Below are 22,598 nucleotides of genomic sequence, written 5' to 3'. Positions count from 1 at the left end.
TCCCACCTTTACGCTCAGCATCGCTATCAGCGTCGCTCCCGAAGAGATCCTCCATATCCGCCATCGACCCGCACGTCCGCCACTGCCTCGGCTGGGGGCGCCTCCGCGGCTGTCTTTACGGCAAGGAACCAACGAAACGCGACAGTGTCGCAAAGATTCGCTGAAAGCCTCCTTTCCTTCTGTGACCTGGTATTTGCCTGCTCATTGACTCTCCCATGTCCACTGTGAGCATAAGCCCCGCCCTTTAGTCGATATCCGTTCCTATTTGCGAGCACTCTCACCGAGGGTGGGGCGTCTCCCGTCTGGGTGTCCGCGGCGTGGGCGGTTCTTGAGGCGCTGGGCGGAAGGGCCTAGACCGAGTTAAACCTGCCACGAATCAGGCCTGAAGTCCTTTGTTTCAGATTGACGAGCGGTTCCCAAATTGTTGAGAACGCCACAGAGCATTTCGTGTAGGTTATATCTGTTGCTATTTAACGTATTAGCAATTAAAGCAATTCAAATATTAAATTTAAATTCAAAATGTGTAAATAACAAACAGGCTAACATAAATACTATTTTAAAATTTTAAATGACTGTAATCTTTTCAAAACCAAAAAATTGGAAGAGTGGAATTGTTTTACAGTTTTGAAAAGATCTTTAATGTCTGGCTTAGAAAACAGCTTAATTCTCATACCTGCTTCTACATTCAGTCTACTGAGAAATGTTTTGGTTGAAGGCATGTGAAGAAAATCTAGCCTCGTACAGACAGGACCTCTCAGACCCCTTGAAAGGGTCTTCTTCAGACCGCTTTTTGACAACTACAGTTTCAGAGCAGTGTATCTCAAACAAATTTTACATCCTAACCCACTATACACTTACTGTATAAAATGAAATATTTCACAAAACAATACTTCTTTACCACTAAGATGCTGCCTGAGATTTCCTACTCTCCTTTATTCTATTTCAGCTTTTGTTTTGTTTTGGTTTTAATGCCAGCAAGCAGTGAACCCACTAAATTGCTTTCATGATTTACTAGTGGATTACAGCATGCAACTGGAAAAACACTATTCAGAGGGTTCCACTGTGTTCATTTTGCTGACAAAAAGTTTTATTTTGGTAGGAAATGTGGCTATAATTGTACATTATAAAATCAGACAGTAAGAATTTTCATAATAGGTTACTGCTAGGTAAACCCTCTTGCTTCACTGAAGCTTAAAGAATGACTTGAATATGTTACAGATTAGGTCTTTTTTTAGAAAGCTTATATTTTGGTTTTTTAAAAAAATGTACATCTTGTGCTAAATTATTACCTGATTTAGTTCAGATAAGGGTTTTGTCTCATAAGGGTTTTGATCTTGGACAAGCAATATGGATTTTTAATTTGGAGATTATGAGATATGTTTTTGTTGCAGATAAGAGTGCCTGACAGGGTTCAAGTGGATATGGTATCAATTCTAGAGCTGTTGTGTTTAAAATGGAAAGTGTAAGACTAGGTAGACGGAATCACTTTAAAACTTTTGGGTATACTGGAAAAATAAGTATTCGATTTGTGATTCATTTTCATTCAGAGTACTATCTTTGAAAAGTGCACTTACTCAGTCTTGAATTACAGTGCCTATATTCGTGACTAATAAATAGACTTTGTGTTGATTTCATTTGAATAAAAATGCAAAACAAATAACTTCTGGCTTTTTACTTTTTTTGTTTTTGTTCTACTTTATACTGATCATTGTTCTATTCATTGCCTTTCCTCATACAAAATATAATACATTCAACTAGATTTCAGCCAAATCAATCACAATCATTGATGTACTGCTTGCCTAAGGTTACACCCAGGTCACTTTCATTGATGTTTAGAGTATTTAAGATGATCTTTTCACTTCAGAGAAGTTCGTCCTATTGGGTTTGTGTTTTCAAAACATTTTTTTTTTTACTTTATTTAGTTATTTTGAGAGAGAGAGCATGCTCACATGTGTGGGGGAGGGGCAGAGAGAGGGAGAGAGAGAATCCTAAGCAGGCTCTGCAGTGTCAGTGTGAGCCTGACATGGGGCTCAAACCCATGAACCATGAGATCATTACCTGAGCCGAAATCAAGAGTCAGATGCTTAACCAACTGAACCACCCAGGTGTCCCTGTGTTTGATTCATTTAATTTTGGGTGTTAAGATTCTCTCTTGATTTGCTCACAGGGATGGGGAATTTTATCTATCAAATGTGTGATTAAATAAAACAACTACAGAGCAGCTTTACCTTGTTACCAAATTTTTGAGAGGTTGTCTCTTTTTCCCCATTTTCTGCCTTCATAAGGTGAAGATAGATCCTCAGAATTGTGACCTTTGATACACCCACAATATCTCCAGAGAGGTTCAACTAAACTGATTATATAACACAGCACAATTACTGTATTATTACAAGTATTTTTACAAAATAACAAGAATACCTTTAAGATTTATAAACTCTATGTTCACATCAAGTTGAAACAGTATAAGAGAAAGAGGGGGAGAGAAGCCCAGGAGCACAAGCAGCAGTGAGGGAGGGGCAGAGGGAGAGGAAGAAAGAATCTTTTTTTTTTTTTTTTAATGTTTTATTATTTTTGAGAGAGCAAGAGCTAGAGGCAGAGAGAGAGGGAGACAGAGGATCCCAAGTCGGCTTTGCACGACAGTCGAGAGCCCAATGTGGGGCTCAAACTCACGAACCTGAGTCGAAGTCAGTTAACCAACAGCCACCCAGGTGCCCCCTCTTTTTGTAATGTTCATTTAGTTAGTTTGAGAGAGAGAGAGAGAGAGAGAGAGAGAGAGAGAGAGAGAGAGCAAGCAGGGGAGAGGCAGAGAGAGGGAGACAGAAAATCCCATCATGGGCTCAATCCCATGAACTATGAAATCATGACCTGAGTCAGAGGCTTAACTGACTGAGCCACCCAGACGCGTTATGGGGAGAAAGAATCTTAAGCAGTCTTCATGCCCAGCACGCAGCCAGAGAGGGGCTTGATCTTAGAGTCTGGAAGCTTAACCAACTGAGCCACCCAGGTGCCCCGGAGCTAACCTTTAAAAGGAACAGGCTGATGGGGCACCTGAGTGGCTCAGTCCATTAAGCGTCCGACTTGGGCTCAGACCATGATCTCATGGTTTGTGAGTTCAAGCCCGGTGTCAGGCTCTGTGCTGAGCGCTCAGAGCCTGGAGCCTGCTTCAGATTCTGTGTCTCCCTTTCTCTCTCTGCCCCTCTCTCACTCATGCTCTGTCTCTCTCTGAAGAATAAATAAACATTAGAAATAAATAAATAAAATAAAAAGAACTGTTTGGTCTGAACTAGAGAAGAAGAGAGAAGTCCTGCAGTTTCGGTCCCTAGCCATGAGTCAACAGTGGGGCAGCTCATTTCTTGGAAGCTATGGAGCACTCACTCATAGTCTGCCTTTATTAGATTCTTTGCTGAATTGGATCTCTGCAATGGGTGGTACAGGGATATAAAAATAATAGCAAACATGGTATATGCAACATGTGTGTGTGTGTGTGTATACACAAGTTTGAGGGAAAATAGTGTAAAACATCTGAAGAATTTAAGTTTCAGAAGTAAATTATAAACTATATACAGGTCCTGAAGAATGGAAAGCCAGAAAATGACCAACATGAATGGCAGTCTGTCAGGAAAGGTTTCTTAGTACTATGTTCTAAATGTCTGTGTCCCCTCAAAATTCATACTGAAATCCCAATGCCAAAGTAATGATACTAGAAGGCGGGAAGTTTGGGAAGTGATTAGGTCATGAGGGTGGAGCCCACACGAATAGAATTCAAATTCTTATAAAAGAGACATTACAGAACTCCCTAGCCCTTTCCAACATGGGAGGACACAGCAAGAAAGTCCTGGCTGTGAACCAGGAGGAAGGAAGAGGACCCTTACCAGAATGCTGTCATCCTGGCACTTTGATCTTAGGCCCCCCAACCTCCAGAACAGTAAGAAACAAATTATGTATATATAGTTATATATGTGTATATAGTTATGTATGAGCTGCCTAGTCTATGGTATTTTATCAAAGCTGTCCAAGTAGACTAAGACAGGTTGATTCAAGCTAGACTATTGAAGTAATGGGAAGGAACCCATTTTTCGAAACATAAAATTGAGCAGAACGTAAAATTCAACCAAGCAAAACTTATGTTATTTTACTTAAATCTATTCCCTGATTCACACGAAGTTTCAGAACACTATGGATAAAGAGAACATTTTAAAAGCTTCTAGAGAGAGAAAAATCAGTTGACATAGAAAGGATCTGGAATTGGGGCACCTAAGTGGCTCAGTCATTTGAGAGTCTGACTCTTGATTTTGGCTCAGTCCTGATCCCAGGGTTGTGGTATTGAGCCATTCATTGGACTCTGAAGTGAACGCAGAGCCTGCTTAAGATTCTCTCTCTCCCCCCTCAGCCCGCCTCCTCTCCCCCACTCACATTCTCTCCCTCTCTCTCAAATTAAAAAAAAAAAATTAAATTAAATAAAAACTTTAAAAGATCTGGAATTAACAATGGATTTATCAACAACAATTCTGAAAGTTAGAAAACAAAATCCTTAAGGAAAATGGTTCATTCTAGAATTCTGTATCCAACCAACCTAAAATTAAGTACAAGGAAAGAATAATAATATTCTGTGTAAGCCAGCATCTATATAAGGAGACCTAAGGCTGCCATACCATGAAGATGCCCAAACTAGACACACAAACCAAATGGAGAGGTCCTCAACTACATAAAAAGAGATATCTGAAAAGAGAGAGAGAGAAATATCTAACCAGCCTTCAGCTGCTGTAAACCTCCTGTGGTTCCAGCTCCATCTGAAGACAAGCTCAGTCAGAGACCCCAGGTCACAAATGCCCAGCTGAGACTTTCTGAAATTCTTATCTCACAGAATCCAGAAAACAATGAGTGGGTGTTGTGGCAGAATGCCACAAGTTTTGAGGTAGTTTGTTATATAGCAATAGCAATTGGAAGAGTTACTAAAGTACTTGACAGTCTATGAAATGTGACCCACCAAAATGAAGAACTAAACCAAGGAAGAGGAAAAGCTTTTAGAGGAAAAGGAACCCCAAGATTGGAAAGTCGCAAAAGGAATCCCTACGATCCTAGAAGGCTGCTGGTCCAGAATGGAGCAAGAGCACAGAAGGCTCCCAGAGAGAGCAGTCTGAGAAGGACGCACAGCTAATGGAATACCTGCTGCAGTCACTCATCCAATAGGGATTTAAGTGCCTTCTCCAAGCCAGAAACTATTGTGGGCACGGGAGATACAACAGAACACAAAATAGACCAAGCATCTGTTCTCAGAAACTTGCATTTTGGTGGAAGATGAGACACAATAAAAGAATATACTAATAAATTCGTAAATATATACACTTAGTTTTGTATATTCATATCTGATGTGTTTGAATATTTTGAATGGGTATTTTCCCGTAATTAGAGTATTAAAAAATTTGTACCTGACACATTAAAACTAAGCAAACAGAGGAGAGCCAGGGTGTCTCAGTCAGTTAAGCGTCTGACTTCAGCTCAGGTCGTGATCTCACAGTTCGTGGGTTTGAGCCCTGTGTCGGGCTTTGTGCTGACGGCTCAGAGCCTGGAGCCTGCTTCAGATTCTGTGTCTCCTTCTCTCTCTGGCCCTCCCCTTCTTGCACTCTGTCTCTCTCTCTCTCTCAAAAATAAATAAACACTTAAATTAAAAAAAAAAAACAACCAACTAAGCAAACAGAAAACCAAGGAAATTATTACCTCCAAGGAAATAGGAAATGTAGCCCTCCAAAGGCTACAGAATGCTATGTGGCTCAGCTGGTAATAATAAGAGATAACACATAATACCTACACCTGCTAGGAGCTGTTGTGAGTGCTTTTTATATGGATCCATTGTCCTTTATCCAAAACTCTTGGAGCCACATATGTTTCAAGATTCGGATATTTTCCCAGATTTTAGAAAGGGAATACAGCACATATATATTTATTCCTCAACACATCTAATTAGGTCTGAAGACGATATATCCCAAATCAAAATTAAATTTCTATGGCAAAATGTACAAAAATCCAAACTAAGAGTGATAAAACTTTAAATAGCTTTAGGTCAGTTCCCAGCAGCATTTGCTACCAAATGTTATGTACTTTTTATTTTAGAGCTTTTGGATTTCAGAATTGTGGCTAAAGGCTTCTGGGCCAGAACTAACTTATTCTTTCCTAATATATTCCTATATTATACATAAGGAACCTGAAGGAAACACAGAGAACCTAAGTGGTTTTTCACTAGGTTACACAGCTAATAAGACTTGCTTGGTCATAATTATGTAAACACTGAGCATTTTAAGTGTAGTAGTACTATTTAACTTTTAAAATGTCACACACAGTCATAATTTTAGGAATAGTTTACCATTTGATATGGAAAGATCCAAGACACATGAGTTCCAGGGGAAAAACATTCTGAATATGGTGTATATAAAGCTACCATCACATTTGAAATGTGTGTGTGTACCAATATAAATGGATACACTGTCTCTGGAAGACTGCAACAAAAGCTGGAAACCAAGGAAAGGAGCTAGGGGACTGGAGGAGGGAAGAGAAGAAAAACCTCACTCACTGTGTACTTCCTGACACATTTGAGTTTTATACCCAGTGACTGTGTTCAAAATTCAATTAAATTTAATACTAAGAAGATAGATACCAAAACGTCAATACTGCTTCGTTAACTCAGGATGCTCAGGTTTTTATTTTACAGCAGTCCCCTCCTCTCCTTGGTTTCACTTCCCAAGGTTTCAGGTACCCACAGTCAAGTCACCGCATCCAAAAGTAAATGATCTCCCTCCTAACGCGTCCTCCAAAGGTAACGAGTAGCCCAACGCTAACTAAGTCACAGTGCCTACATCCTTTACCTCACTTCATCTCACCATGAAGGCATTTTATCATCTCACAGCATTGCAACAGGAAGAATGAGTACAGCAGAGTAAGATACTCGAGAGAGAGGCCATACACACATAACTTTTATTACACTACATTGCTATAATGGTTCTATTAGTTATTTCTTTTGTATTAACATTTTTTATTGTTGTCAGAAGAGTGAGACTTGTTTTAGAATCTATACCCACACACAAAATTCTATATTAATTAACATGACAGATCAGAAACCAAAACAGCAAAACGAGTAAACAAGCTAAAGGTTACAAATAGTCATCCTGCAGGAAAAACCTGCCATAAATAATAAAAAAGCACGAAACAAAACTTCATATTTGAATTCTACAGTTACTAATAATGCTAGCTATTAGTTATTTTGTTCATCTCTTACTGTGGCTAATTTCTATGTTAAACTTTATCATAGATATATGTACAGGAAAAAACATAGTGTATATATATATTTATATATAGCATATTTATTATATATAGCATATTTATATATATAGCATATATATATATATATATATATAGCATTCACTGGGAGGCAGATAAGGGGACTAGTGTATTTTATTCTTTTCTATGTTTTCCAAGTGTCCTACAATAAACATGCATTAGTTTTAGAATAATTGGGGAAAATTTTTCTTTAGGGAGTACATTCTTTATTCAACTATGTTTTTTTTACTACGTTGGCATCCAGAATCCTATGACTATAGAAGTCTTCAGATTCTGAAGAATAAGTAAATCTGGGTTCTTAGACTAATAAATTTTTTTATGCTTATTTATTTTTGAGAGAGAGAGAGAGAGACAGAGTGTGAGCAGGGGAGGGGAAGAGAGAGAGGGAGACACAGATTCCGAAGCAGGCTCCAGGCTCCAAGCCGTCAGCACAGAGCTGACCCAGGGCTCAATTGGGTCCTTAGACTAATAAATGACAGTTGTTATTGTCATAATCCACGGTGGGCCTGAAGTAATTTTTTTTTTAAATGTTTATTTTTGAGACATAGAGTAGGTGCATGCACGAGCAGGGGAGGGGCAGAGAGAAAGTGAGGCAGAGGATCCAAAGGGGCTCTGCGCTGACAGAAGAGAGTTGGAAAGGGACTAGAACCCACGAACCCCAAGATCATGACCTGGGCTGAAGCCAGATGCTTAAACGACTGAGCCACCCAGGTGCCCCTCAAGTAACTTTTTAATAGAAGCTCTGTTTACTCAGTTGGAGTGATAGAAGTTATTTGAGGAGCAACTTTGGTTCACATCATGATCTCACAGTTTACTGCATCAAGCCCTAGATGCCCTACCACAATTAGTGAGATAGAGCCCCAAATCCGGTTCAGTGCTGACAGTGTGAAGCTTGTTTGGGATTCTCTCTCCCTCTGTCTCTGCCCCTCCCCCACTCACATGTTTTCTCTCTCTCTCTCTCTCTCAAAATAAAATAAATAAATAAATTTATTTATAAAAGTTTTTTTTCTTTTTTTTTAAATTTTTTAACGTTTATTTATTTTTGAGACAGAGAGAGACAGAGCATGAACAGGGGAGGGGCAGAGAGAGAGGGAGACACAGAATCCGAAACAGGCTGCAGGCTCTGAGCGGTCAGCACAGAGCCCGACGCGGGGCTCAAACTCACGGGCCGCGAGATCATGACCTGAGCCGAAGTCGGACGCTTAACCGACCAAGCCACCCAGGCGCCCCTAAAAGTTTTTTAATGTAAACCTAATTACCTCATGGGAGAGTTTTCAGGCTGTCAAGAAAAAGACAGAAATCTACATCTCATAATAAAATTTAAGCTGCTTTCCAAAATGATAGGAAACCCTTTTCTCAAATCTCTTTCCTTTCACCATCTTTATTGTTTTTCCTCTCACTGTCTTTAAACGAACTTACTTTAGATCCAAGTGTCAACTGCAAAACACTAGTTGATAATTGTTCCCTATGCAAATGAGAGTTTGGACAGCAAACGTGGGCTTGGAAAATGTCTCAGCACACTTCCTATGAAAAGTTGCACTTGAGGAAAAAAAAATAAAAGAAGTAATGAGTCAGGTGAAGAACCATTTCTTAGCACTGAAGCAAAGGTTGTCCTTTTGAAACTTATCCTCTTGAATCTAGAGTTAGGTTTAGAGAGTGCCTTCCTTGAATAGGTAGGATTTAGGTTTCCCTCTGAAGCCTGAGGGTTACCAGGGAGCTATGTCCTTAAAAGACCTACCCAGCCAGCACAGGACGTCGGTGTAGTAGACACTAAAAGAGCCGGAACATCAACCACCCAGGGAAGGAATTAGAAGGAACAAAGAAAGGGGAGGCCGCAGAAAGGGGAGGCGGGGCGCTGTGCTTGTGGGTGTTAATGGAGGAAGCTAAGTAAAGTGATACGTAGCAAGGATACCAAAGGAAAAAAATGGGAAGTATGAGGCAGGAGAAAAAAGAAGGAAAAACAGATGAAAGAGACAAAGGGAAAGGAGAAAAAAACACACACATTTTTATAAAAGAACATAATAAAATAGTACTAAGGTGGGGGAATATTGAGACAAAAGTGGGAACGCCCTCCCAACGTTAGAACCAGACAGACAAAAAAGTTAGATTTACAAACTGCCCTGCCAACCGATATTTTTACAAATATTTTTACAAAGGAAGCAGTAAAACAAATTCGGCTCAAACCCAAAGCAAAACTGAAAAATGTCACTTTACACTAAAGCTACTCTAATAAAATCTCTTCACTATATTTCCTTATTCAGTTGGTTGTTTTAGAATCATCAGCCTAAGTGCAGCGATATCATCTCCCTGTAAGGGTGGCAACTCCTCGCTCTGGCGCTCAACGTATTTTATCTTATCCACAGAGGGATTGCTACAAAGAGATTGCTACACTGTGTTTCACGCTTGCAATTGCAAAAAAAAAAAAAAAAAAAAAAAGCATTCCCGTATTAAAACCCTTAGTGGTAATATGGCAGAAGGCCACAAGATGGTGATGGTATACCCTGGAGAGACCTCATTCATCAGCAAAACCAGCAGCACGCGCGCACACCCCCACCCCCATCAGTTTTTCCTTAGCAAAAAAATTGACTTGGGGAGTGAGGGTGGTGTGAAGGAGAGAAGAGATTTGAAAAACACTAACTTTAGATAATAATAAAAACACTTCCTTTAACAAAACTTAGAAGAAACCATTTGGTTTGTCTTGTTTTCTCTTTTTTTTCAACGTTTTTTTTTTTTTTTTGGGACAGAGAGGGACAGAGCATGAACGGGAGAGGGGCAGAGAGAGAGGGAGACACAGAATCTGAAACGGGCTCCAGGCTCTGAGCCATCAGCCCAGAGCCTGACGCGGGGCTCGAACTCACGGACCGCGAGATCGTGACCTGGCTGAAGTCGGACGCTTAACCGACTGCGCCACCCAGGCGCCCCTCTTGTTTTCTCTTAAGACTGACTGGTAAACACCAAGAAAATGTTTTTTTTTTTGTACCTGATTATTATGTATCTACTGTTAAAGTCATACATTTGAATTAAGTAGCAAATTTTAATTTTTTTCTTAGGCTCCATAAGATGAAATTTTCTTAGAGTCCAGGAAAGATTTTATCTCCTTGACTGAAGTTTATTTCCTTACTCATTGAGGAAATGACAGGCAGGGTTAATCCTGTAAATGGGTGTGACATTTTAGGTTAATAGTGACTCATACTGATATATGGATACCTATCATTTCCAGTACGTAAACACACATGTATATACTTTCTATCTGACATTTTACACAGAAACAAAATTTGGAAGGAGAAATAGGATAGAATCCTGGGTCTAAAATACCAAAGAAGAAACTAAAGGTAAAATAATGTAAAGGTTATTCAAGAGCCACGAGATATTGTTTCCAAAAACAATAGTAGTCATTAGAAGTATTCTTTTCTAGATGCTCAACGTCGCTCCTCATCAGGGAAATACAAATCAAAACCACACTCAGATATCACCTCACGCCAGTCAGAGTGGCCAAAATGAACAAATCAGGAGACTATAGATGCTGGAGAGGATGTGGAGAAATGGGAACCCTCTTGCACTGCTGGTGGGAATGCAAATTGGTGCAGCCACTCTGGAAAACAATGTGGAGGTTCCTCAAAAAATTAAAAATAGACCTACCCTATGACCCAGCAATAGCACTGCTAGGAATTTATCCAAGGGATACAGGAGTACTGATGCATAGGAGCACTTGTACCCCAATGTTTATAGCAGCGCTCTCAACAATAGCCAAATTATGGAAAGAGCCTAAATGTCCATCAACTGATGAATGGATAAAGAAATTGTGGTTTATATACACAATGGAATACTACGTGGCAATGAGAAAGAATGAAATATGGCCTTTTGTAGCAACGTGGATGGAACTGGAGAGTGTGATGCTAAGTGAAATAAGCCATACAGAGAAAGACAGATACCATATGGTTTCACTCTTAGGTGGATCCTGAGAAACTTAACAGGAACCCATGGGGGAGGGGAAGGAAAAAAAAAAAAAAGAGGTTAGAGTGGGAGAGAGCCAAAGCATAAGAGACTCTTAAAAACTGAGAACAAACTGAGGGTTGATGGGGGGAGAGGGAGGGGAGGGTGGGTGATGGGTATTGAGGAGAGCACCTTTTGGGATGAGCACTGGGTGTTGTATGGAAACCAATTTGACAATAAACTTCATATATTGAAAAAAAAAAAAAAAAGAAGTATTCTTTTCTGGGGCACCTGGGTGGCTCAGTCAGTTAAGTGGCAGACTTCGGCTCAAGTCCTGATCTCATGGTTCATGGGCCCGAGCCCTGGGTCAGGCTCTCTGCTGTCCACACAGAGCCTGCTTTGGATCCTCTGTCCCCCTTTCTTTCTGCCCCTCCCCTGCTCGTTCTCTCTCTATCTCAAAATAATTAAATAAACTTAAAAAAAATATTCATTTCTATTTAGCATCAAGTAAATTCTTAAACACCACTTTAAATTCCAAATACTGACCTGAATCTGATAATGTCAAAATGACAAAATGACAAAATGTCATAAAAATTTCTTACCTTTGACTCTGTAATTCCATATCAAAGACTTTATCTTGAGAAAATAAGAGATTCACATGAAGATGTACAAGGGTATTTATTATAGCATTGTTCATAGAAATAAGAAATATTGGGAACATCATAGTAGGGAATGGATCACACAAGTTATGAGACATCCATACACTGAAATCCTATGCAATCACTTAAATTATATGTATCAGTGCATTGTTATATACTGGTGAAGGTAGTAGAAAAATAAGACAGCCTCTTGAAAGGGCAATTTGGTATCGTTTATTTAAATTGTAAATGGGTATACTCTTTGATTCAACATTTCCATGTCTAGGTATTTATCGTGGGAAAATAATTTGACAGATATGCAAATATATAAGGACAAAATGTTCACTGAAAGTTTGTTTATAATAGTCAGAAATTGTAACCACTCAAAACACCCATCAGTGGAGGATTGTTCAAATAAATTATAATGCAGTCATACAGTGAAATACTAAGTAGCACGGATTAGGTAGATGAATATGTATTGAAGAGAGGAACATTATATATTAGATTGCCAAAGCTGGTTAGAAAATGGGATGTTGTGGGGCGCCTGGGTGGCTCAGTCAGTTGGGCGAACGACTTTGGCTCAGGTCATGATCTCGCAGTCTGTGAGTTCGAGCCCCGCATCGGGCTCTGTGCTGACAGCTCAGAGCCTGGAGTCTGTTTCAGATTCTGTGTCTCCATCTCTCTCTGACCCTCCCCCCTTCATGCTCTCTCTCTGTCTCAAAAATAAACATTAAAAAAAAATTTAAAAAAATGGGATTTTTTTACAGTGTGGGGGTTCCCCCCAAATTAAAAATAGAACTAGTATTGGATCCAGCATTTCCATTTGTGGGTATATATCCAAAGGAAATGAAATCACTATCTCAAAGGGATATTTGTCCCCCCCCCCATATACACTGCAGCAGCATTTATAATAGCCAAGACATGGAAAAAACCCTGTGTCCCTCAGCAGATGAATGGATATAGAAAGTGTGGTAAATACACAGTGGAATATTATTCAGCCATAAAAAGAAGGGAATTTTGCCATGCCCAACATGGATGAAACTTAAGAATATTATACAAAGTTGAAATAAGTCAGACAAAGACAAATACTGTATGATCTTCCTTATATATGGAATCTTAAAAAAAAAACAAAAAAACGAGCTCATAGAAAAAAAAAAAAAAACGAGCTTATGGCTGCCAGGGTCTGGGGGCGGGGGTAGTAAAAGAGACAGAATGGGTGAAGGGGGTCAAAAGGTACAAACTTCCAGTTATAAGATGAGTAAGTCCTAGGGATGTAATGTACAGCACAGTAACTATAGTTAAAAATATTGAATTGTAGGGGCATCTGACTGGTTCAGTTGGTAGAGCATGCGACTCTTAATCTTGGGATTGTGAGTTCAATCCTCAAATTGGGTGCAGAGATTACTTAAAATAAAATCTTTGAAAAATATATTGAATTGTATATTTAAAAGTTGCTAAGAGAATAAATGTTAAGTATTCTCACCACACACACACACAAATTGTAACTATTTGAGATGATGTATGAGTTAACTAACCTTATTATGGTAATCATCCATGTTTATGTAAACAAATATTTAAATATACACTAAATGTCTAGGAAGATACACACAATGATGTAATGGTAAAAGTTTAACATCCAGCACTCCAGGACAAAAAGCCTTGATAACTGATGTTTGCCAACTTCCATGGCATAAATATTCCTGCCATGACTGACTTCAAGCTATAGTTATGGAACATGGATTTGGGAAAGAAGCACACAATTAGCTCAATGAGCCAGCATGAGTATGTTCCACCAGATCTCTATACTTCTGGGACGTGACATTATGAGAAGGTGTTCATATTCCACCTCACATATGGCTGTGTTCATTTCCAGTTTTCATAATGAAATTGTATCACTGTTGCAACCACCACCACCACCACCAAAATGCCAATTTGGGAAACAAAGGTTTTTAAAAGAATATTGAAATACATGGGAAAATGCTTATGACATATTGTCAGGTAAAAACTGCATGTCACAAAGCAGTATCTAGTATTATCTCAATTTCATATATATGTGTGTGTGTGTATATGTGTATATATTTATATACATATTCATATATATTCATATGTATATATATACATACACATACACATATATATTCCTTTACACAGGAAAATGTCTGAAAGGAAATAAGCCAAAAACCACACAGTGGTTATAATGGAATGATGGAATTCTGGGTAATTTTATTTTTTGTTTTTGTTTTTTTTGTTTTGTTTTAATTTTTTTTCAACGTTTATTTATTTTTTTTTGGGACAGAGAGAGACAGAGCATGAACGGGGGAGGGGCAGAGAGAGAGGGAGACACAGAATCAGAAACAGGCTCCAGGCTCTGAGCCATCAGCCCAGAGCCCGACGCGGGGCTCGAACTCCCGGACCGCGAGATCGTGACCTGGCTGAAGTCAGACGCTTAACCGACTGCGCCACCCAGGCGCCCCCTATTTTTTGTTTTACTTTTCAATTTTTTCCATGTTGTCATAAGTATGTAATGCTTTCATAATCAGAAAAGACATCAATGTATATAAAATACTTAGCCCTGCCATCACTGCTTAGAAAGCAATTTCTTCCCTTTAGGATTGCTATTACTACAATCAGAGAGCATGGCTATCTTCAAATGTGGATAAGTAGAATCTTTTATTTTTTTCCCTCTCTCAAAGGTAAAAAGGAGAAATTAGTTTTTATTTATGTGGCCCAAGATCTTGAAATACATACATATATTTCCTGACCCTTACTAGAAAAATTTCCAATCCCTTACTTTATCAGTTATTGCCAAAGACCCTACCCTGATTTACCCGGATTATTTTAACAACCTTTAGCTACTCTTTCTTTGTTTCCATTTCTCCCCTCAGTACAGTACATACTGTAATTAGGACAGATTAGGGAGATCTACATGAGTGTTGCCAAAAGGTTAATCATCTTAAAATATGATTTTCCTTTTTATTTTGTTCAAAAATTTTTAATGGCTGGTTGCAAAAGAATATTTATAGCATGATCCCATTTTGGCAATAATTATATAAACCTATTACTATATGTGCAGAAAAAAATCTGGGAGAATATATACCAACTTGTTAGCAAAGCTTTTCTCTGGGAGTACTGGAATTACAAGGGAATCTTACATTCAAATTTTTATGTCTATGAAATGTTTTAAGAGAAGCCTACATTACTTTCCTAATGCAAAAAGAAAGAAAATGAGGAGAGACTTTGTTACTGAATTCCCAGTGTCCAGGGGATTAAATCTAAAGTCTTCTCCTTTTGTACAAGGGCCTACTTTCACCATCTACCTATGCAGTAAAACTCACCTAATCTACTCCAGCTCCTCACTGAAGATTACTCACTTTTCTGAATTTCTCCAGTACTTCCTGACTTTGGCATTTATCTTTGCATTTTACCACACATTGGGTCATAATATTTTACAAACTGCTCCTCTATAATTCATAGATACTTAAGGATGGAGTTTGTGTTTATTCTTTATGCTCCCCACCCTCCAAGTCTTTAAGTATTAGTTTCTGGTGGGCACAAACTTGGTGTCTTAAAACAACAGAAATTTATTCTTTCCTATTTCTGGAGGCCAGAGGTTCATCAATTTCACTGGGTTAAATAAAGGTGACAGGAGGACTGTGCTCCCTCTGGAGACTATAAAGACAATGGGTTTCTTTTTTAAAAAAAATTTTTTTTTAATGTTTATTTATTTTTGAGAGAGAGAGAGACAGAGCATGAACGGGGGAGGGGCAGAGAGAGAGGGAGACACAGAATCGGAAACAGGCTCCAGGCTCCGAGCCATCAGCCCAGAGCCCGACGCGGGGCTCGAACTCACGGACCGCGAGATCGTGACCTGAGCCGAAGTCGGACGCTTAACCGACTGCGTCACCCAGGCGCCCCAAAGACAATGGGTTTCTTACCTCTTTGAGTTTCCAGTGGCTGGCAACACTCCTTGGCTTGTGATCCCATCACTCCAATCTCTGCCTCCATGGTCACATTACCTTCTCTTTTCTGTATGTCAAATCTCCCTCTGTCTTCCTATTCAAAGGATACATGAAATTGTATGTAGGGTCCACCCTGATTATCTAGAATAATCTCTTCATCTCACAATCTTTAATCACACCTACAAAGTCCTTGTTTGCCATATAAGGTAACATTCACACAATCTAGGGATTAGGGCATAGATGTCTTTCTGGGGCACCATGATTCAGCCTACCACAGGTATCTATAAGCAAGAGTTCTATTAGTATACAGGAGATCTCCTCATGGACCTCAACCCTTCTTTCTTCACCAAGTTTTTGCCATTTCGTGGCATGATGTAGAAAGAGGAGCTTAAAATTTTTCAAGCTGCCAACTCTAAAATCTTGGTGCCATATCTATCAGACCAGTAGGGATGAACACGAGATCTAAAACCAGGAGGATCAAGCATGAGGAGAAAAACACCGAAAGTTCATATTTTGACTATTTAACATAGTGAGATCTGTAGTGATAGCCTAGGGAAGAAAGCACCCTAAGAGTAATTCGGTGAAATGATTCATTGCAGATATATAGTGTGCCATTAACACACACACAAGAATGCAAAAGAGTTAGAAGACACCTCTGAGTCAAAGTGTTTACAATCTAAGGATTGCCCTTGCAATAAACAGTTAAATGGAGAAAAAAATGGGACAAAGTAGATTTTTGATAATGCCCTACTTTGGAACAGATTATGAGAATCCAGGCTAAGACCAACACAAAAGAAGCAGGTCGGTCTTCTACTGTAGTTACATAATTCCTATGGGGAGTGAGGAATTGGGGCCATCTCTCTGCAGGTGAAAATATAATTTTATTCACTATGCAAAGTAAATGCATATGTTCTAGAGACAATGTCAGTATTTAATAACTTCAAAACTTAAGAGTGCTATTTGGGCAGGATAAAAATACAGGTGTCCGTAGGCAAATATGAATTTGCTTTGAGAGTAGATTTTATCTCTTGATATACTAATGCAACCTTGCATCATGTTGGAAAAAAAGATGAACAGCTTCATTTTCTTGTCCTTTGGATGATAAAAGTAAACATCTTTCTCTTCTGTAAGGTGGAAAATTTAGGTCTCATGCCAGAAAGGGCTACTAGGAAGTTTAATTGTTTTGAAGACTGCACTATGCCAAGAAAAAATAATATAAAATATACAAACTCTTATTAGGTTTCAATTAAACATATGTAGAGCTTCTACTGCATGCAAGGCCTCCATGGGGTAAAGATACGAAAAATTAATGGTACCTGTATCTAAGGAGCTAGCTTCTGGTCTCCTAAGAATGATAATTAGAATATGTCAGAAAAGGGGAGCCTGGGTGGCTCAGTTGGTTAAGTGTCCAACTTAAACTCAGGTCATGATCTCACAGTTCGTGAGCTCGAGCCCTGCATCAGGATCACTGCTGTCAGCCTGTCAGCACAGAGCCGGCTTCGGATCCTCTGTCCCTCTCTCTGTGCCCTTCCCCCAGCTTGCTTTCTTCCCAAAAATAAATAAATATTTTTCAAAAAAGAACATGTCAGAAAAGGATACACATCACAGATGCATACAGAGCTCTGTGGAGGTCCCGGACTGAGGATAGTGCCAAAGGCTTTGGTGGGAGGTAGTGTGTGAAGTGTACCTTGCAGGATGTACGGTTTTGACTTTGGAGAAGCAATGAGACGATGGACCAGGTGGGAGCCCCAGCATGAATAAAAACACAGGTAGGACAGCTTGGAACACATTTGAAGAGAGGTAAATAATCCATTCTTACTGGGATCTAGGGTATATGTAGCTTTAGGACATTTGAAATGCCTTCCTATGAGAAAAAGTATAGCACAAAGTTAAAGCAACTGAGGTTCCATTTAAATCAACCTAGCAAGCTTAATGGAGTACTGCTAGGAAGAGGAAAAAAGGAAATCAGGGAAAAGTTGAAAGTATTGAAGCAAGATGCCCTTACCCCCAAATATAAATGCCCATAACCGTATATTATCCTGAAAACGCCACTGAAAAGAATGGTGAGAGAGGAGGACTTTCAGTTATGTATTGGCCTGTGTGAACCATAATATTTCTGGTAGATGGTAGGTATCATAGATAAGGAATGCACTGAGCAGGCAGCTTTGGCTTTCCTGACAAATATAAATTTAACAGACATGATGGCAGAAATAGATCTAGCCAAAAACTAAAATGGAAGTGAATCTCAGAAAAATTATTTTATTAAAAGTTAACCAAAAGATGACTGAGGGGCCCCGGAGTGGCTCAGTTGGTCAAGCCTCTGACTCTATTTCCCCTCAGGTCATGATCTCACGGTCCTGAGATGGAGCCCTGAGTCAGGCTCTGCTGAGCATGGAGCCTGCTTGGGATTCATTCTCTCTCTCTCTCAAAATAAATAAATTAACTTAAAAAAAAAAAAGATGAACTAATGTTTTGTCGCTTCTTCCTCCATTTTCCCACTCTCTTTCTTCTTCTTCCTCCATAAAACAACTCAAAAGTCATTACATGGGCCAAGCAGGGTGGATGTCTTTGGTAGGGGTGTGGAGTCATGGTAGTCAAGAGGTGTAAGGAGGGCATCTGGGTAAGAGGGCAGCCTGGTACAAGTGTCAGAACCCAGGAGGGGTGAGAAGGGCATCTGTGAAGGGAGTGACCTAGCTGGGATGAGGAGGGTGTTCCCATAAGGAGGGGGGACATCAGAGTATGTCATGAGCAGAGTAGGAATGGAGTCCCTGCAGAGGGGCAGCCTGGTGCCAGATGTTGGAATTCAATGGCAGTAAGATAGTACAAGGGAAGGGGAGTGGAAGGGAGGAGGCCTAGTGTGGGTGCAGAGATCCAGCTGGGTGAAAGGGCATTCATGAAGGAAGGCCACCTGGCACAGGTGTCAGAGTCAGATCAGGGTGAGGAAGACGACCTCATCCTGATGGTCGTCTTGGGGCATTGGAGCCCAAGCAAGATGTGGTGGGTATCTGGGTGGAGCAGTAGCCCGGTGCAGGGTGAAGAGCATGTCCACACTAGGGAAAGGAGCAATCACAGGAGGTTGCTTATGTGCAGAGGGATTAATTAAATAAGTAATCATATTCAGGATAATGAGAGTCAGGTTTCTTACTGGTAGAGACAGTAGTTAAATATATGAAATGTGAAACACTAGAATGAATTAGTTGGTGTTAAATTGATACTGGAGGTATCATTGTGAACTCATGATTTTGAATATGTATAGGTATATACATACAGATGCAAATGTGTTTATAGAAATGTGTATATGTTTATATACATGTGTATTTATGTACATCCATTCATGTATTTCAGATAGACCCTAGTTCTGTCCATTGAAAGGGCTTGAGAACAGTGATACCTCAATAGCAATGAGCACACCTAATGTTGAGATCTTAGTTTCTAAATGCCCTTAGTTTCACCAAAGGGAACCAGAGCTCCATGAAGAAATGGCTGATTCTAGGACTGGGGCAGAGAAAGTACAAAATAAGCTTGGACTATCTTGTGCAGCAAGCAAGGAAGTACAAAAAGAATAATGGAGGTATGTCAAAAGGATAAAGAAGCAAACCAGAAAGGGCTCCCGCTGGCCAAATATGTAACAGTCTCAGTGTCAAAATAATAACCATAATGGATTATAAGTCATTGAATAAAATAAGGATTCCATAACCAATATGGATATATATAAAAGAATATATAGGAAATTTAATGAAGAATGGGATGTTTTTATAGCCTTAAAATACTTCCCCGCAAAATAGTAAATTATAATGCGGATAAGGGTGGCTTTACAGTGGATAAGCCTGGCAGACATCACCTTAATCAAGTCCACATCATCAATGATGGGACAAATTAGAGTCATGTGCCAACCTACAGGATGCAATGACGAGAACATGGCATCACTCCTCTACTAGTTCTGCCAATGATGCTTAACCTGAATGTAATCTTGAAAAACAGTTGACAAACCCAAATTGAGGGATATTCTTAAAAAAAAAAAAAAAGGCCTGTAATCTTACAGAGTGTCAAGGTCATGAAAGTAAAGACGAGGAAGCTATTCAAGATTGAAGAAGATTAAAGAGACAACTAAATACAATGCATAATTGCTGGACAAGATCCTTTTCCTCTAAGGACATTATTGGGACCACTGACGACATTTGAACGGATGTTCATACATCAATGTTAAATTCCTGATTTTGATAGTTCTACTGGGGCGATCTAGATGAAAGTTCTCATTAGTAAGAAACACATTTGAGATGACAAGGCATTTTCACAGTTTAGGTTTTGCAGGAAGAAGACTCTGAGTCAGACTTTAGTGTCCAGGATGTTTAATAGGGAGTGCCTTTGGTATTGATACCTGTGGAAGGGTGTCAGGCTTAGAAACAGGCTTAGACAGAAGGAAAAAGCAAGCTGCGTATAAGGAAGGCCCAGCAGCCTTAATTAACCCCATGAGGAGCTCTGGAGCTGAAATGGCCCTTCATTACTGTCCCAAACCAGGCTGAAAGGGCTGGGCTTTAAACCCAGACCTGGATCAAGAATTGGCTATGGCCTAGCCCCAAAGGGCCTGAGCTTTGATAAAGCAACTGTCTGCAGCAGCAGGAGCTGGGAACTGAAGGCTGCCTGCTGACAGTCCCCCAGGGAGCCGGGACAAGAAGTCTTGTAAAGAGAAATCTCAGGGGCTCATCTCCATGTTCATTCCCTGTGCTGCTCTTGGATCCACCTCATTTTTGTTGAAGAGTAGCTTCTCCAGGTTTCTGATGAGCCTCTCCTCCTGGGGAGACTTAGAAGAGGAAGGTTTGTAGGACAAGCTATAGCCCTGCTGTAGCTGGTCTCAGGGCTCTCATTGAAACTTACAGCCTCCCTCCTTGATCATCCTTTCTAAATCCCTCTCACTCTCAGCTAGCACTTCTCTTAGTCTTAGTGGCTTACCTGGGGGCATGATCTAGATTCTCATCCCAGAGAGGTCTGAGTTCCTAACTGCCATGTCCTTGCTGCATTATTCATTTACCATTGTAACTGTGCAAGGGACTAACAGGAAGCATTCAGATACATGGTCTCAATGCTAAAATAATTTTTCCTACCCTTACTGTATAACAGCAACCTTACCTAACTCCTTCTGATGGTCAGGGTTAATACCCCTGCCAAGATTGTTCCTCTACTTACAGCCCAATTATTCCTGAATAGTAGGAACCCAAAGTGCCCAGGCAGCAGTTTTAGCTAGTAAATCAAAGTGACTCTTGCTGTACCATTTGGTGGAAATATTCTCCTTTTAGGAACCAGGTCCTCTGAACCTGCAGAATACAGACTAGCAGGAACAGGAAGCATAAATTCCCCACGGGGCCATTGGGAGTGATGATAAGCAAGACCACTCCTAATTCCATATTTTGTCTCATAGACCCATGTATTTTTCCTGCTGGGGTTACAGCACCACATAAAGATCTTTTATTCAATAGGTTTAATGTATCCTGGAAGATGGCACTCATAGCATTTCAACCAAGCTAATACTTCAGCTGTGCCTTCAGCAAGGCTTTCCGATGCTCTACAAGGCTGGAAGCTTTGGAGTGCTAAAATAAGTGATAACAACCAGTAGATAACATTGTCATGAGTTCACTCTCACACCTTTTGTGCTGTAAGTTGGGTTCCTAGATCTGATACAATGTTATGGGAGGTCCTCTGCTGGTGCATCAAACATTGTGTAAGCCCAGGGCGAAGCCTGAAGATAAGACATTTAAACCCTTACCCAGAATATGTCTTCATCCTAGCAGGATGAACTACTGGCCCTTTCAAGGTGGAAAGGTCCCAAAGAGTCAACTTGCCACCAATTGCTTAGTTGGTCTCCTTGAAGATTGGTGCTGTATCAGGAAGTCAGCATTGATCTCTTGTTGTCAAATTGGACATTTAGCAGTGGCAATAGCTAGATGAGCCCTGAGAAGTGGGAACCCATGCTATCGGGCCAAGAATAGCCTCAGTCTCTGCCACCATGGCCACTTCATTCACGTATCCATTGTGCCAGCAATAGTGTGGTCAGTAACAGAGGCAAAATCAACTGGCTGAGTCCTTCTATACATGAGGGATTTATATCTGCCCATCTGCCACTTAGCTTTCTTTTCTATATGCCATGTCTTTTTTATTCCTTCATTCTTATTATTGCCTTCTATTGTGCTAAAAAGATGTTTTCCAATGTACCATTTTAATTCTCTCATCGTTTCCTATTTAGTACATATGTATATTTTGAGTTGTTTTTTTGGTGGTTCCTTGGGGTATTACAATTAACATCTTTATATGAATTTAATTTCAACAGTATATAAGAACTTTGCTTCCAAATATTCCATTCCCTTCACCCTCTGTTTTCTTTTGCTTATACAGAAGGAGTAGTACCCTTATTGGCTGCCCATCTATTTTCTAGCAAGTGACACCATGTTTTATTAACTATCTCCATAACTCTCTGTAGGTCAGGTGCTCATGGTTGCCACTTTGATCTTGTCACTCATTATCCTAATTGCATCCACATGATTTCTGACAGTCGCGTGATGCCACCTGGCTCAATCATTTCTGGGTTATATGATCTCCCTTGCTAATGAGGAGATCAGTTTTGTAACAGCTTCCCCTACCATAAGTCCAGCCTTCAAAAGCAAGCCACCACTAGACTTCACAGTGATTCTAGTGCTGTTTATGAACACATTCTTCTTTGCTTTGGTAGACACTGTATTCTCCA

General features: G+C 39.9%; 1 protein-coding gene across 4 annotated transcripts in view; it reads right to left on the bottom strand.

The window, feature by feature from the left end:
* LEO1 (LEO1 homolog, Paf1/RNA polymerase II complex component) overlaps window positions 1-22,598 on the bottom strand; it is an 81,111-nt gene that overhangs the window by 39,558 nt on the left and 18,955 nt on the right. For 3 of the 4 annotated variants that reach the window (XM_030318172.1, XM_030318171.1, XM_030318173.1), the window contains one exon: window positions 15,839-15,956. In XM_030318172.1, coding sequence (XP_030174032.1) covers window positions 15,839-15,908 — 70 coding nt within the window. In that variant the 5' untranslated portion in view covers window positions 15,909-15,956. Of the gene's footprint in view, window positions 1-6; window positions 134-15,838; window positions 15,957-22,598 lie in introns of those variants that run through there. The other variant, XM_030318174.2, reaches the window with a different exon arrangement.

The sequence above is a fragment of the Lynx canadensis genome, chromosome B3 (assembly GCF_007474595.2).
Source record: "Lynx canadensis isolate LIC74 chromosome B3, mLynCan4.pri.v2, whole genome shotgun sequence".
NCBI classification, from domain to species: domain Eukaryota; kingdom Metazoa; phylum Chordata; class Mammalia; order Carnivora; family Felidae; genus Lynx; species Lynx canadensis.
Note: the sequence above shows the minus strand (reverse complement) of the source record. Positions and strands in the feature narration are given on the sequence as shown.